Consider the following 18,102-nt stretch of genomic DNA (forward strand, 5'->3'; position numbering starts at 1 on the left):
GACAGCAATTTGACTTTGAGGCTATTGACACCTTTTTAACCGAACTAAGGGCCATATGTATGAACACTTTTTCCCATAGACACAGAATGGGTAAAAACCTTTGATACATCTGGCCCTAAGAGTTTTAATCGCCACGTGTGAATTTGATGGTAACATTGATTCTTATCTTGGAGATCAACTTATTGTTAATTGCTACAACAAGAAAGTACAAGAGAGACTTCTTTGTTGTCGAAACCCTTCCTTGATTGAGATGTCAGAGTTAGCTAGAGGCATTGAAAGATCTGCAGTTTCGCAAAAAGAATTAAACAAAGTCAAAACCGACACAGTTACTGAAGCTATTATTGCCTTAAGCACCAAGCCCAAACTCAATCTTAACAAACCTAGGGATAACTCTAAAGATTCCAAAAAACAGTATTTATGTTATAGATGTAGTTCCCCATCACATTTAGCCAATGCCAAGAATTGCCCTCCTATTGGCAAATTCTGTAATAATTGTAAAAAATATGGCCATTTCACTTGTAGGTGTAACAAGAGTTCACTTAAAGTGAACTCAATTGAGAACGTGGAGGATGTTTCTGAGAACAACATATGTACCATCAAAACTTCTAAAAATATTGTGCTCTCAATTGATTCTGATGTTGATGATGGAGGTCCTTTATGTGATGTAACTATTGGTGATGTAGATGTCCAAGTTACTTTAGATTCTGGTTCTCCAGTTACGTTCACTCCTTTTGGTGCCTTTCAATTTTTAAGAATGCCGTTTGGCTTACCGTCGGCTGCTTCAGTTTTTCAGAAATTGATGTACAAATTGTTTGGTGATTACAATAATGTCCTTGCTTATCAAGACGACATTCTGGTGTTTTCTGAAAATAATGATGAACATCTTCCATTGCTGTCTAGAGTGTTACAAATTTTAGAGTCAAATGGGTTCGCAGTTAAAAAAGAAAAATTTAAGTTTATGGCCACTGAAATTGAGTATCTGGGTCATCACATTTCCGGGACTGGTATTACACCCAAATTGGATTTGGTGAAAGCTATTATCAACAGCCCAACTCCAGAAAATAAAGATCATTTGAGATCCTCCCTGGGGTTGTGTGAATATTATTCACGTTTCATTGATAGCTTTGCTCTTCAAACAGAACCATTAAGGAAACTTCTTAGGACAGGAGAACAATTTATTTGGCAAGAAAAAGAATCTGGTTTTCAACAATCTTAAAAACCTTATCATCAAAGCTCCTGCTCTTCATCCCTTCATAGATGATGTTCAGTCTATTGTTACTGTAGATGCAAGTGGTATAGGAATAGGTGCTGTTCTTTCACAATTTATTGATGGTGTTGAACGTACGGTTGGTTTTGCATCCAGATCACTTTCGCAGGCAGAGCGTCACTATCGCACCATAGAGAGGGAGGCATTAGCCTGTATCTGGGCTACCAAGCATTTCAAAACTTTTCTTTGGGGGAGAAGATTTGTTTTGGTCACGGACCATAAACCTCTTGTTTTTTTATCTAAAAGGACCATGATAAGGTTAGTCCTAGATTAGTGAGATTACTCTCAAGAATGTTTGACTTCAAATTTGCAATTAAACACATTCCTGGGGGAAAGAATACCCGTGCAGATTTTTTGTCTAGGTGTCCTTTAGATGTGGATTCTCCTACATTTTCAGTTGATGATCCTGAATGTGTAGTTGGATTGATTGATGGATTAGTGGTTATGGATGGTGCAATCCGCAATTCTGAATGGTTAGACTCTGTTAAGTGGGATGATGTTCAGTAAATGATTGCACATCATATTATCAATGGTTGGCCTGAAGAAAGAAATATAAATGAAGGTTTGCGAAGGTTTAATAAAGTTAAAGATGATTTAACCATTGAGAATGATTTCATCATGAAAGGCAGTCTATTAATTCCTCCTAGCTCACTTAGACTAAGGTTAATACATTTTGCTCACCAAGGTCATATTGGGATGACTGGCACAAAAAAGCGGTTACGTCTCTATTATTGGTGGCCAGGAATGGACGTTGATGTAAAGAATTTCGTTGGACATTGTGTTACTTGTTCTCAAGCAGCTAAATCTTTTAAGGTTCGTAACACTCCTCTTAATCCAGTTGAATTTCCTAAGGGACCCTGGGAAAAGTTGGGCATGGATTTTATTGGTCCTATGTATAACCTTAAAAATAACATGAAGTTTGCCTTGGTCATTGTTGACTATTTTTCAAAATGGGTAGAGTGCAAGTTTCTTGCTGTGCCAACCACTTCAGCGGTGATAAACATACTTAAAGAGTTGTTTTACAAAGAAGGAATTCCTAAATGCTTGGTTTCAGATAATGGAGTTCAATTTAAGTCACATCTTATACAACATTGTTTCAGTGATCTAGGTATCAAACATCTAACTGTGGCTCTCTATAGTCCACAGGGTAATGGAATGGTAGAAAGAGTCAACAGAATGTTAAAAGAGACTATTCAGTCAGCTACTATTCCAGGTGTTTCTATTCAAGAAGCTGTTCAAGATCGGTTGTGGAGCTATCACAATACTCCACATTCGGTCACTAATACACCTCCTTTTGTTCTTCTCAAAGGGCGGTTCGGATCTTCCAAACTCAGTCTTAATTGGGTTTTCAACCAAACTAAATGTGCTGACATTATTCCTGACATTAAACAAGTTTGTGATTTAGTAGAAAAGTCTCAAGTAAAAATGAAACAGACATATGATTCTAACATGAAAGTAAAAGCACTACAATTTGCAATTGGTGATTTCTTTAAGATCAAAAGACCATTTGGGAATAAAAGTAACAAATCTAAGTTTTATCCTATGACACGTATTATCAAAATTTCAAAGCATTCAGTTTTGGTGGAAAATGGCAAATGGTGGAGTAAAAGGAGTATTGTATTGATTAAGAAAAATGTTCCTGAAGAAGTTGTAACAAATAACTATCACCATCCTGATTCTTTTCCTGATTGTTCGTTTAATCCACATTCCAATAATCTTCACATGAATCAGTGTGGTGATTGGTGATACCAATGTCACACAACACTCAGCTAACAATTCAAATGATGATTGTTTGGATTCTGGCTGTGTTCGTGATAGTTCAAGTCCACGTGATTCAAATGTTTCACTCAGTAGACATTTGCATGACTTTTTAAATCTTCATCAATTGTTAAAAAGAGAATCACGTGTTCCTTCTTATTTGAAAGACTATGTGTTACATTAATTCTTGTTTAGTTTGTTTTATTATTTTGTAGTTTTTGTTTTTGTTTGTTTTCCTGATAGGGAGGAAGATATGTTGTATTCCTTCTTACTATTCTACTGTTCTTAGAATGGTGATGTTAACATTCTAGCTGGGAGGTTCTTTATGTGACAGTTGCTGTCTGACCTCCGATGCTGGAAGACGTGTTGGATGAGGCGGAATATTCTGGAGAATAAAGCTTAAAAGAAACCCTCTACTCGTCTGCTTCCTGTCATTTACCTTCTTCTATAGTGACACTTCAGCTACCTTTTTCTATTCACCTGCAGAGGGAAAGGTGAATTACTTTAACCCTATATTTCGCTGAGAGAGTAATGCTTCATTTTCAGACAGTACAGCTCGAACCAGTGACGAAAGTTCGCCACTACTTGTTTCGGAGTCGTGCTGTCTAAAATAATGAGCTTACTCGAAGAAATGTACTTTAAACACTGCGGGTGCAAAAAAGCGGGGGCTCTGCTCCGCGGGGGGAGGGGGGGGGGGTTGAAGGAGGGGTGGGGGGACTCGTGATAGGACCCAGGTATTTCTATAATAGCATTTAAAAAAATGCCAGATGGACTATTTGTCTTGTCAATGCTTTCTTCTATCCCGCCTTATACATGCCCTATGAAGTAAGCGAAAGACGATTAATAAAACTATTAAATAACTAGCTAAATAAAATTCACAATACAGTAAACATTCACCGGTTATTTGAAGAGTTCAAAGACTACTGACAGAATTGTTTCCCCACGTGTCGTCATCGTGAACCAAAAACATGCCTGGCAAGCTCGGATTGGGGAGGAGTAAGCGAAAGTGGAAAGGATCTGAACAGAGCCAGTCACATGGCCTCCTCTGTAGGCAGGCCACACTCCCATACCCTCTTTGAAGTCATAGATGGCCCCGCCCCCCTCTGTTGAGTCACTGTGCCAAGTGTATCTCTGGTCTAGCGCCTCAGACACTGCGCGCCGCCGCGCCATGGAGGGCGCTCTGGGCAGGGCTCCGTCTGTTTGGTGCCTGCTGCTGGGCGGCCTCTGCCTGCACCTGCTCCCCGGGAGCGCCGCCGAGCGGAAGCTGAAACTAGTGACAGTGGTGAGTGAGCGACCCCCTGGCACACTTGGCAACTTCCTCCCTAGCAACGGGACTAGGCGGTACCAGGGCAACAGCTGCGCCAGTTCTGGACGCAGACGCAGGGCTGCGCGATACCGACTCGTAAAGCGCGATTTAGTGCACACCGAGGGGAGTGGGCATATATACAAGGCCCTTGCGCCGCCGGTGCATCACTTTGAACGTGGGGGAAAGTGTCGCACCTGAGGCGCGAGGGGAGTGTAAATAAGCCCCCGTGAACTGGTTTGCCTCTAGGCACTATTCATCCTGTGAAAGTAAAATACAATGAAAACAGCTTCTTTCGAGACGCCCTTTTGGGCCAGGGCATCCCGGGTCCGCAGCAGCTGTCCCGCAGTGTCGAACAGACTGGTTCAAAAGTGCCTTCTTTAGTAGCTGTAGCAGCTGCTATTTACTGCCCAGCAGGGCCACGAGCGCTATACAAAAATGTTTATTGTAATTTGAATATTTTGATATAGCGTTCACTAATTCAGATTTGTCGTTTCGTAGCGCTGTGGATGACAGGAATGTTAATGACTCAATTCTGCAATAGCTTTCGAAGTGTGACATTAAAATCTGTGCGCTGCAGGCTGCTCACAGACACGAACATTAAATACCTAAGTCACTCACCTTTGTTGCCAGACGCTGGTAAGTGGTGGAGCTGGTCGAGAAGTGGGGGCCACCATGCCCCCTAGCTCTTCTTGTCCTGCTGTAACCGAGGAAGGCCTGTCTGCCTGGCGGCTAAGATCAGGAACATTGCTTGCATTTTATAATTGAAATGCAAGCCCTTTATTTGCACAAGCAGCACTCACAGCCTATTTTTTTTTAATGAAGTGTTTACATTCCAGACATAGGATGCATCATAGATCCTGTTGCCTGGTCCGGGTTTTTCTCTGAGACGCTGTGTTGGCAACTGTGTATTCGCTAAAGTGGTTAAAGTGCAAACGCCTCAAGGGCCCAGTCTGGAAGACAACTGCTTTGGAGGTTGAGTAGACAAAGAAGGGGGTTCCCCGTGGGTAGCCTTAGGATATAGGCAGGTAGTAGGGGGGAAAAACCAATTTAAATAGAAAAAGAGAGTACCCTGCCTCAGGATATACAGGCCCTAGCTAAGGGGTCCAACAGATGTATATGAAGGGGTGATTAACCTAGGGGTTGACACTACACATAGCAATCACATGGTCAAATCAAATAGACTATACAGTTCATGTTAGAAAATATATATTTTTTATTTATTATTGTTTTCTGATAACAGGGATATTTAAAAAATTTTTTTTTATAAAGAAATATTTTTTTTGTATCATAGGTACATATAAGTCATAAATAAGACAAACATAGATATAAGGACAACAACATCAAGACAGTTCGTCCTACCCAGTAACGGCCAATCTTTACACACACAGTGTCATTCACTTCAATCCCTACTCACTCTTTCTCATCTAATACCATACACCATTCATTCTACCATTCATTCTTCTATTTCTTGCGAGTACAGCACATAGGTGGTTAATGTGTTGTATAAATCGGGGTGTTAGTCCGGATAGATGGTTTTAGCTACGGGTCCTGATGTAGTGAGGACAATAACCGTATTCCTGGAGACATACGCCTAGGACAATAACCGTATTCCTGGAGACATACGCCTAGGACAATAACCGTATTCCTGGAGACATACGGCGATACAAAAAAAATATTTCTTTATAAAAAAATTTTTTTTAAATATCCCTGTTATCAGAAAACAATAATAAATAAAAATATATATTTTCTAACATGAACTGTATAGTCTATTTGATTTGACCATGTGATTGCTATGTGTAGTGTCAACCCCTAGGTTAATCACCCCTTCAATATACATCTGTTGGACCCCTTAGCTAGGGCCTGTATATCCTGAGGCAGGGTACTCTCTTTTTCTATTTAAATTGCTTTGGAGGTTGAACCCTAATTTATAAAAAAAAAACCAGCCCTTCTCAATACCTTCTGTTCACTGGCCAGACATTACTTGAAGTTCTTTTTCTACATTTTGGAATGCGCTAGTGCAACTAATGTACATTTCCGACCACTATAATGCATATGCATTATCTTTTATAACCCATCCCTTTCATGCACACTCGTGGGTAGCTTGAGAAGTACATTTTAGGAGAGCAGAACATTTAGTCTATGCCCTGTCATGTGAGTGGGTCTCAGCATGTCCTACCTTCAAAGCATACACACCTCTTTGCATGGTGGGACTTGTAGTCCTGCATTTATAATGGCATGTACAGGGCTGCAAGAATGAAAATGAGCAGCTATATGAGAGGAAAAATACTCACTGAACTCAGCTTCCTGTTGTATTATGATTCCACCGCACCAGGCTGGTCCAAATAGTAGCCTGTGAGCTACTGGTAGCTCTCCACCTACATGTAAGAAGCTCTCCTGTGTGCTGCCCAATTTACTGAATTTAAAGCTGTTACTCGGTTGAAATAATACATGTGTACTTGAGACAACCGTGTGTAATTTCAGAACTCATGAGCCGATGTTTGGAGAAAAATGGATGAATTTCCGAGATATATCTAAAGTTGATATTTAAATGATAAATCATGTGGTACTGTGGGATTATTACCTTGGTGCCAAGGGCACTGAAGCTATGGCAGCTGTGTGTTACCCATGTACATGTATGCTTGCAAACCTGCCTGAAACACTGAGGTGTCAGTGCGCATGACAGTTTGGCCGGTCGTCTCAGGCTCAGTGAAGCTCTCGCCAACACCAGCTGCATTACTGGGGTTGGAAAAAGCAGGCACAGACTCCCAGTCTGTCCTGGAGCCATCATCGAGGGCGCTCAGGCCAATTCTGAAGCTGTTCTCATGTGAGAGCAGCTTCAGGATTGGCCGTAGGGCATTCTGAGAGCCTGTGCCAAAGAAAAGGAGCAGGACGTGGCTGGCTGAATGCAAGTTAAAAAATATATAATATTATTTATTTTGCCCCCCTCCCTTCGCGGCCCTTCTGCCCCCCCCCCCCCACGTCCCCTGCTCGCTCGCCCTACCTCTCGTAGCAAACACCAGCTGCTACTGAATATAAGTAGCTCTTATTATAGAAAGCTTGGAGTCCCATCCCCTGCACGAATAAAGTGTTTATATGACTTGAACATTGAAACACTGATCGACTCTATTAAAACCCAACTCAACGGTACTTATTGTATCTGTGTCTAAAATATCAAAGGCTTTGCCTTAACCCACACCTTGTACTGTGCCCTGGAGAAACAGCATTTACAAAGCTGTCATTACCACGCATTGCCTTCACCACGCGTCCATTACAACGCGTTAGTCTCTACAAAGCATGTCTTTGCCATGAACACTTGTATCACGCATTCCTTTACAACGAAAATGTAAGTATTTTGCAGGTAAGTGTAATATATGTGTGTGTGTGTGTGTGTATATATATATATATATATATATATATATATATAGATAGATAGATAGATAGATAGATATAGATATATATAAATATATTTAGATGTATATATAATCTCCATATGACAAAATGTTGCGAGCAAAAAGAATTTGCTCATCAGAGGATGAATATGAAAATGAAATAACTAAAATGATTGGAAGATTTACCCATTGAGGTGACCTACCCAATGTACTAAAGGAAGCTAAGCAGAGGGTTGATTAAAAAAAACAGAACAATTACTGAACCAACAGAACACTGAACCAACTATGAAAGATGCTAAAGTAAAAAGGCTGTTTCTGGAATTCGAACCCGCTCAGTCCATATTCAAAAATATCCTACAAAAAAGTTGGGATATATTGGAAAAGGACAAACATCTCAAATATGTCATTGTCATGGGTCCCGAATAGCATATGAAAAAAAAGGTCATTGGGGGACATTCTAACGCTAAACTTTTATGAACCAAGAAAAGAAAGGAATTGGCTATCAAATAAAATTAATGGTTTTATAAAATGCAATTAACGTAAAACCTGCGAATATGGATTAAGCCCAAAACATTACAGACCTTTGGGGGGTCGCATTGTTACAATTCAGGGCCGAATAACATGACACTGATTAGGTGTGGTAAAAATGAAAGTGGTAAAGACATGCACGGTAAAGACTAATGAGTTGTAATGGACACGTTGTAAAGGCATGCATGGTAATAGCATGCATGATTCCGTCATACAACATAGTATGTGCAGTCATGTTAGTGTCATGTGTCACATAACAGCTTCAAAAACAGTTCCAACGAACAATCCTCCCCACCCCCCTCAGAACCTGAACTACCCTCCAACTACCTCAAGGCCTGGAACCCAATCACCACTGAAGACACCACCCGCCTAATGAACTCCATCCACTCTGGCTCGCCAACCGACCCATGTCCCCACCACATCTACAACAAAGCAGACTCCATCATCGCACCCCATCTCCGTGATGTCATTAACTGCTCCTTCAACTCTGCTACCTTCCCAGAAAGTTGGAAACACGCCGAAGTCAGCGCCCTCCTGAAGAAACCCACAGCAGACCCCTCTGAACTTAAAAACTACCGCCCCATATCCCTCCTCCCATTCCCGGCCAAAGTCATTGAGAAAGCCGTCAATAGCCAACCCGCCGCCTTCCTGGAATCCAACAACTCCCTCGATCCCTCACAATCCGGCTTTCGAGCCAAACACAGCACCGAAACCGCCCTCATCACAGCAACAGACGACATCCGAACACTACTGGACAACGGAGAAACAGTGGCCCTCATTCTACTCGACCTCTCCGCCCCCTTCGACACTGTCTGTCACAGCACCCTCATACAACGCCTCAGCAACATCGGCATAAAAGGTAAAGCCTTGGACTGGATCATCTCGTTCCTCGCCGGAAGAACCCAGAGTGTCCGCCTCCCCCCATTCAAATCAGAGGCCACCGAAGTCATCTGCGATGTACCACAAGGATCATCTCTTAGTCCCACCCTCTTCAACGTTTACATGAGTCCACTCGCTTCCATCGCGCGCCAACACAACCTCAACATCATCTCCTACGCGGACGACACCCAGCTGATCCTCTCCCTCACCAATTACCCCAACACCGCCAAAACCAATCTCCACGAAGGCATGAAAGATGTAGCCATATGGATGAAAAACAGCCGCCTAAAACTTAACTCAGACAAAACAGAAGTGCTCATCCTCGGATCATCCCCCTCTGCCTGGGACGACTCATGGTGGCCTTCGGATCTGGGCTCTGCACCCATACCCACAGACCACGCTCGTAACCTAGGCTTCATCCTAGACTCCTTCCTCTTGATGACCAGACAAGTCAACGCCGTCTCATCCTCATGCTTCAACGTACTTCGTATGCTCAAAAAAATCTTCCATTGGATCCCCACCGAGACAAGAAAGACTGTCACCCACGCACTGGTTACGAGTCGGCTTGACTACGGAAACACCCTCTACGCCGGAATTTCAGCCAAACTACAGAAAAAACTCCAACACATCCAAAACGCATCGGCGAGACTCATTTTGGACATCCTTCGCCAAGATCACATTACCGGCCACCTGAAAGACCTCCACTGGCTTCCCGTCAACAAGAGAATAACTTTCCGTCTCCTCACCCACGCACACAAGGCCCTCTACAAAATAGGCCCCGAATGCCTCAACACTCGACTATCCTTCTATACACCCAACCGCCAACTTAGATCCCCCAATCAAGTCCTCGCCGCAGTCCCGCGTATCCAAAGATCCACCATGGGAGGTAGATCCTTCTCATACTTGGCGCCCAAGACCTGGAACTCACTCCCCACTCACCTCCGCCTCACACAAAACCACATCTCCTTCAGAAAAGAACTTAAAACCTGGCATGCAGCACGGTGGGCATGTGCTGATGACGGCTGGGGGCCGTCATGAACCCGCCCGCTCTTTAGAAGTGCCGCATAGGCTCAGAATCGTGGCCGCACGCAAGGGGTTAATAACTAGTGCCAAGTACAGTGCTTCACAAAGACATTTCATGAGAATCAGCTTCATTTAAAAGCAGCCCCTCGATGAGTTTGACATAAACAGTCCACCTCTCCCAGTTGTACTCTGACTGTGCAGTGATTAGACTCATCCTGCAAGGTATCGAGTCAAATATAAGCAGAGTGTTCAAAAGCAAGCATGCTATAGAAATGACATTGCCCATCCAAGGCCAGCCGTCCTCTGAGCACTAGATGTCCAATTGCTTCACTTGCAAAAGCACCTGGTACTGCACAATCCACTTTTCTAGTCCCTGTTTCAGCAATTATTTTACAAATACAAAAAGTATATACAAGTCTTCCACCTCGACCCACTATAGTGCCTACACACAAACAGTACCAGGTCTGCCTGGCTTCTTCTAATGTACTCACTGCTATGACAGGACCTGTGTGTCTCTCACATTTAATACAAACACCCGCTACCTTACGCCTAGAGGCCGCCACACTCCACCTTCCACAGTCACTGATGCACTGACCTCCTTTCACCGCTACAGCCCATCAAAGCTGTCATTAGACACCAGAGTCCTCTCTCACAGCTCCCCAAAGTGTCTCAATCACTCGCACACCCAGTGCCCATTTCTAAATACCACTGACTAAACCTGCTGACTTTTGCAGCCGCTGCCTACTTCTCACAGCTGCTGACTGAGCAACATTAGTTACATCACCGCACTAGCTTACGTGCACTGACATTAACCCCCACTCGCTCCATCTCACCACCGCTGCCTGACTCAAAGGAGCACTGACTGCCGCTGAGTACTTGTTACCGAACTTGACAGGCAGTGACTACATAACACAGGCAACAAATGAATTAATATTTAAATTTGCATAGAATATGCAATAACGACATCAGGGCCATCCTGGACCTTGGTGAAACAGGAGCCTTCATCCCCCTAGACCTTTCAGCCACTTTTGACACCGTCTCCCAACACATCGTGAACAATAGGCTCCACCACACCGGAATCCAGGGAGACACCCTCAAATGGATCGCATCGTACCTCACCGGAAGAACCCAGAGAATCCTTCTCCCACAGTTCTCATCACAACCCAAGAAGATAATCTGCGGTGTTCCCTAAGGATCGTCACTCAGCCCCATCCTCTTCAACACATATATGACCCCCTGCCAACACCTTCAGATCGCACAGACTCAACATCATCTCCTATGCCAACAACACCCAGCGCATCCTCTTGCTGTCAGAAGATCCCTCCACTACCAGAGCCAACTTCCACAGATGTTTGATGAACATCGCTGCTAGATGAAGGACAACTGTCTCAAGCTCAGCACAGACAAGACAAAAGTTCTCATATTTGGGAACAACACCTCGCCATGGAACGGCCTGCTGATTTCAGCCCACCCCCACCCGACAGACCACGCCTGCAACCTCAGCATCATCTTCGGCAGCAAGCTATTTATGAAGAAGCAGGTAAACACAGTATCATCTGCATGCTTCCACATGCTATGCATTCTCCAAAAGATCTTCAAATGGCTCCCAGTCAACACCAGAAAGACTGTCACGCAGACCCTTGTCATCAGTAGGCTAGACTACGGGAACACACTGTACATAGGAATTACCTCACGCCTCCTGAAGAGACCACAGACAATACAAAACTCAGTAGCAGCACCCATCCTCAACCTCCCTTATATAGCGCAAACACAATCCTAAGGAATTGGAGGGCTTTACATGAACACCAGCTATATTACTCAAGGACATATTTTTTATTTTTAGGCACAGGAGATTAAATGAGTTGCCAAGAATCACAGGATGTTGAACCAACGCAAAGATTTGAACCTGGTTCGCCAGTTCCACAGTTGAGAGCCGTTGCCTTTATGCCAGATCCTCACCCCAAATGTATTACAGACAAATACTGGGATTGTTTGCGTATCATCCTGCAGAAGGTGATTACTGTTTAGTTTTCCCAGCAGGTTTTACATGCATTACTATCGATACTTTATGCGTTACTGAGTTGCAGGTAATTACTATAAATGCTTCACACTTCTTTATCCATAATAAATCACAGAAGACTATACCCATGTTTTATTACACTGCATAGGAATTTGGAAGAGAATTACTTTGCATTAACTGTATACCTTTACTATGCCTTATATTAAAAGAAAGTGCATCGTTTATTTTACACCTCATCTTATTATGGAAGCCTACTACAAAGATATACCCCTTACTTAATTGCTGAAGTTTAGGTACATTAGTTTATCATTTTTTTAAATTATAGTACATAAGGAGCCCGACTTCACCCTGCATTTAATCCGTCACACACAGCACAAGTACGGCATAAGCGGGATACTGTATGGCCAGAAATGTTGATTCCAGCGGGTGTCGCAGCTCCAAAATTTGGGGATTCTGAATTTTTGTCCCTTGAATTATTGGGTCCAAATCCATATGTGAAGTTCCTATATGGGAAACAAATACACTCCCATTTTCAACCAGCTGTAAAGGAGCATGTGCAAGGGGTGGTTGTCGAATGGTAGTTAGTGTGTGATGGGGCAGGAGAAGCTTTGGGCTAACGGGAGCTTTCAGTAGTCCCCCGTCCCATAGGATAGGCATCAGGCGGGTGATTGGCTAAACATGAAACACCTAATACGCCCATGATTTTACTGGCCAGAGTTTCCGGCCTGTACAGTCGGACCCTCTGTTTATTCCCTCAGAAAATCAAGATGTGGGAACACAGGCTCTCTAGTGATCAAGAGAAGCAGTATCCCATCCAGCCACTTCACCCTGCCCAACACAAAATATATCACATATAAGTTTATTAGGCAATAAACGGGGAATGACTCTTCTTCTAGATTAGAGCCAAGGGTACAAACGGTGTCCACTACTCAGACAAAAGTAGACACTGTGGATGTCATGCACTCTTAAGTCTGAATCTATTTCTGATTCGATTTCTCTGTCTGCGTCGTGCAAAGCTTTAAACTATGCTGGGTGAGTAAAGTATAAGCATATCTTGTTGGAAATCAGGAACAAGTTCAAAAGAAAGTTTTTATAGCAAACAATATGAGTATTATTCTAACAATCCCTATTTGTGAGAAGTTGGCCTGATATATAGTGCTCACTATTCTAGTGATCACTGTGTATCATACCAAACGACCCTTATTGATGATTGGTTGTAAGTCAACCTTATAGACCAGCTATCCTAGTAGCATGGACAAGAGCAGTCTTTAGGCTAAACTCTAGAAGTCGTGTTAAGCCAGCTGTTATACCATCACATATACCCCTTGAACACCAAGTGAAAGGACACCACCCAAGTTGTTATGAAAATAAAGGATATTTATTTATAACAAGTCTACCCTGAACTCTTTATGAGTCAGGGAGCTAAGCACAATACAAAACTCTTAAGAAAATACTTCAAGTTGCACAATTTACACAAATGCCCGAGGGGCACAAAAAACCATATACACTAAAAGTGGAATGCGAAATACTAGCAGGTAAGTAACAAGATCCAGAGGCTTCAGGATCACTAGGACTACACTACTGAACCCTAAGGTTAGGAGCAGGAGGCCTAGGGGGATCGGATGCAGAGTGTGCACTCTCACGCGGGATGCGGGACAAAGTCTATGGAGGCTAGTATTTCTTAAGTTATTGTTATCGGACGAATCCGACTAGATAGACTAAAAACGACAAAGGATCTGGACACTTGGATAGTGAACCTGCGTTGGAGCACCGAAATGCTCGGGTTACCTAGCCCAGGGGCTGCGGCTGCATAGGGTTCAAAAGACGTCGGGAATCCTCGTTGTAGTCTATGGAGCCTGAAAGAAGAAGTTGCTGGCAGGCGACCAGTGAAGAAGTTCGGTGTGATCCAAGCCTGGATCGGTGATGGAGACGACCTGAAAGCAGAGGGGACTCAGTTCTTAATCACTAGCCAGTGATTGTGTGGGCACCAGGATGGCACCGGATGAAGTCTACAATGAACAAAAAGAGTTGGAGGGTCTGTTGGCTAGGGTCGCTGAGTCGAATAGGTCCTTATTCAAGTAACCCTTTTGGATTGCACTAAATCAGACCACGTGGTCACATGACACGGGTATATAGTAGATATCCTATCAGCCCACCCATTTGGCGGAGCCTCGTCATGTAGGACGTCTGACCAGGGTGGTGAATCTAGGCCCAGGTGAATCGGCCAGATAACACACACTACTGGTTTATATTTTTACAGTGTCCATGCCACAGAGTGGTGCTGAGAAATTGCAGTGCAAAACAGGGAGTGAGAAAGAGTGAAGCTAAAATGACGGTCAAGGCAAAGAAAAATAATTTTATTGAAGATATTCACCAGGACGTCAGGTTAAAAAGAAGTGTAAAACAGTGTTGAAAAAATCACTGTGATGCTTTGCTGTACTGTGGATTAGGCCAGATGAAGTCACCTCGACCAGGTGAGTGGGCGACGCTGGACTCTGCAGTCACACGGGCTAGGAGGCGTTGTCGGCGTCCAGGCTGGAGGTGCGAGCTGTCCCACGAAGGTATCTGCTGTCGGCGATGCTGGACCCAGGATTGGGGCAACAAACCTTGGCAAAGTCAAGCCCACGCGGTCGAGTCAAGATGGCGTCTGGAGTGGACCAGGAGGGTCCGGGGTGCTCCTCTTTTGGAAGGGAGCAAGGGCCAGTCTGGAGCAATCAGACCAGCGGTGAAATCGTCATGGTACGTCGTCAGGAGGGCCACTAGCCAACGGGCAAGTGACCGGACAACGCGGTGAGCAGCAAAGAGCAGAAGGGCCCCACGCAGATCTCGTGGATGCTGGGGGGCTGCACTTCGGTACTGGAGCTGCTCAGGGTTAGGGCTTCTCAAACCTCAAAGCACTCACTCGAGGATCCCTCGGCGGTCGTGCTGGTTAAGCGTCGTGCAGTTTTGAAGATGGCCGGTCCCTCAGGTCTCGTCGCACCCACGAATCTCAGCTGGACTGATGATGCAGGTAGAGGTCAGAGATGCCAGGGAATCCGGGTCTCGTCGAGCTGGGCAGTCTTGATCCGGAGGATGAACTTACAGCAAACCGCAATGCTTAGATGGTGCCTGCGGGTGCAGGGTGGCTACTCCTTAGCCACAAGGGAGAGTCTTCAGAAGGTATCAAGAGTTCCTTTCGTGGAAAGTAGTTCAAGATTCAGAATTATCTTATTTGGGAAGAGGGCCCGCTCCTACCTTTATCCTAAGAAAAGGGGCTGGCACGCGACTAGGTCCTGCCCATGGGTGGGACCAGGAGGGGGGTGGTTACACCCCTCTCCCTTGTCCGGACTTTCCCCAGCTCAGGGGCTGGGGTGCCCCTGGAACTGGTTTGAGCCAGCATATGCACAGTGAGCACCGGGGTGCCACTTGCAGTCACCTTCCTCACAGCCCTGCCTACCTGGGATACACAAAACCCTGTCTGGGATGGTGCTAGCACCACCCCTGACAGGAAACCCTTTGTCCAAGCTCTCCTCGCTGGAAGGACTCTCAGCAGCAGGAGGTCAGACTTGTGTCTGTGGTGGCAGCATCCATTTTGTGATGCTGAGGCTCGAGTTAACTTTAACCGGGGTTCACAGTTACATACATGTCGTGTCCCTCTAGAAGGGTGGAATGCTAACCCCGTCGCCAGAATTGGCGAGGGGTTAGTATTCCAAATCGTATGACACCTTACTCGACATGTTTTGATAAAGCGATACCAAAGTTGGCAAATAACCGCGAGGATTATAAGGCACTTAAGAGTATATGGTACGCGTTATCATGGAACAGCTATTAGGACTTGGTTCCGCAAGCTGCAAACGGGTTCAGCTCATGCCAGAGCACCGTCTCACATAATTCCAAGCACTCTGCCTTCAGGATTGATAAGGCCTGCCATAGGAGTGACTGATAGGAATATATGTGTCCATTTTAGGGTTAGATATAGGTATACTATATCTAAAGCAAAGGGTGATTACACCACCTTGCCCCAGCTGTCGTGCAGCCAGTTGTGTCAGATTTAAGTGGCCAGCCAGGGGTGGCATAATACATGCTGCAGCCCCTGGTAGGCCCTGGGTACACCTATGCCCTGGGTACCTAAGGTACACTGTACAGGGACTGATAAGGTGACTCAGTATCCAATTAGATATGTACCTAAGGTACATGGAATCCATTTTACAGAGAGAGCAGTGGGCCTGGGGCCCCGAATAGCAGGGTCCCAGGTCAACTAAGTTGAAAAACCAGCAAAACACCAGGCAAAAAAGTTGGGGGCAACCATAGTCAGATATCCACCTTCCTACACTATTGGTATACAAATGATGAAAACCTCGAAAGTTTTCTGACATTCTGTTGGTAAGATTGCATCGCTTTCCCTGTAAGTGAATGGCTGCTTTTAGTAAACATCACCATTTCAAGGTGACTTTTTAATCTGGAGTTACCTTACCTTGCCTTACCTTACTTTACCTTTAAGTGTGATAAAATACATAACAATATAGTAATACGTACATACCTGAGCTCTGTCTTGCTGCACTGTTCTCCCTGAAACTATCAGACTATTGGAGAGATAGTTGAATAAGTTAAACATTCATCAGTGGGAATCATCCGGTCACGAGTCCCGACAGACGGGTCTCGAGTCCCGGCAGACCAGCGAAGCTGAGTACCATAAATTTGGTGATAGATACATCTGTGATTTACAGTGTATAAAGTACTATATCAAACAAGTTTTATGTAGATTGTTCTGAGCTGTGTCTGTCCTGTATCTAAGCTTTGGCCAGAAACTGTTACAGCAAAGCGGTGAAGAATGGAGTCTAGTGAGTGTGAGACCGCCCCTTCCAGGCGGGTGACAAAGGTCATTAAGTTGGGAGGTATGCTGTTAGTAACTGTATATTTACCTAAGCCGCTTATGTAAGTGATAGTCTATTGCTTTCCAGCCAGACCTACCACCAACTAATTCTAAATTGGTAATCCTACTGCTTATTCAGAGGCCAATCGCTGCCACAAAACGCAGAACTCACTACCTGGACCACTGAGCCGCCACAGTAACCAGTTTCTCTACAGAAAAAAACAATGCATTGTGGAGGTTCCAGTTAGTAAATATGTGCTTCCTGGGTGTCCATAGCAGAGCTCCTTGCATCTTGACCCATCCCTCTTTCTCCTCCACCCATGGCATTCTTCTGGTCAGTGTTCGACAGAGGAGAGGGTCTGCACCAGTGCTGTGAGCTCCCTAGAGTCAGTCCTTGGGTGGGGGCAGGGCAGTGGAGAACTCAGGAGACAAGACCATCCTAGTCGTGTATTAGATCTGGTTGGAACACTTATTCGTGCTCAATCTATGTCAACAAAGGAATAGGACACTTTACCCTGCACACTTTTACTCAGCGTGCCATTACTCAGCAGATTTTACACCGCAAAATCTTTTACAGCGCAGGGCTTTACATCACAAACTATTACAGCGCATTCCCCATTGCAACACAATTTACTATGGTAATTCCACGGGGCGTTACTTTGGGGAATGCGTTGTAATAGTTGGCGGTGTAAAGACCTGCGTTGTAAAAGATTTTGCTGTGTAAAAAATGTGGGGTAATGGTACTGCGGAGTAACGCATGCGGGGGTAAGGGATGTTTCCCCATCAAAGTCTGCAGGGTTCACAAATACAGATACATCTAGCTCCTAACTCACCCCAGCATCTTTTCACTTTTCCTCCACTTTTCTTCTGCACTAGTCTCTTGTATTTCACTGACCTGTGCACTGACCTCCTCTAAAAGCTCTCAATTTCTGCTAGATAAAGTGACTGATGGCATCCCCATGCTGAAGATCACACGGTTGTCTCCAGAGGGAACGCCAGGATTTAAGCTCGAGTCTCTCGGTTTTGAAGTCTGTAGCCTTAACCGCTAAACTCTTTCTTCTCTCCTTATCCACCGACCTC

At 44.4% G+C, this 18,102-nt stretch overlaps 1 protein-coding gene across 1 annotated transcript in view; it reads left to right on the top strand.

Annotated features, from left to right (window-relative positions):
* The first annotated feature begins 4,135 nt into the window (after window positions 1–4,135).
* ACP3 (acid phosphatase 3) overlaps window positions 4,136–18,102 on the top strand; it is a 263,609-nt gene continuing 249,642 nt past the window's right edge. The window contains exon 1 of the mRNA XM_086942048.1: window positions 4,136–4,307. Coding sequence (XP_086798174.1) covers window positions 4,194–4,307 — 114 coding nt within the window. The 5' untranslated portion in view covers window positions 4,136–4,193. The remainder of the gene's footprint in view (window positions 4,308–18,102) is intronic.

Source organism: Lissotriton vulgaris, chromosome 10 (genome assembly GCF_964263255.1).
Source record: "Lissotriton vulgaris chromosome 10, aLisVul1.2, whole genome shotgun sequence".
Taxonomy (NCBI): Eukaryota; Metazoa; Chordata; class Amphibia; order Caudata; family Salamandridae; genus Lissotriton; species Lissotriton vulgaris.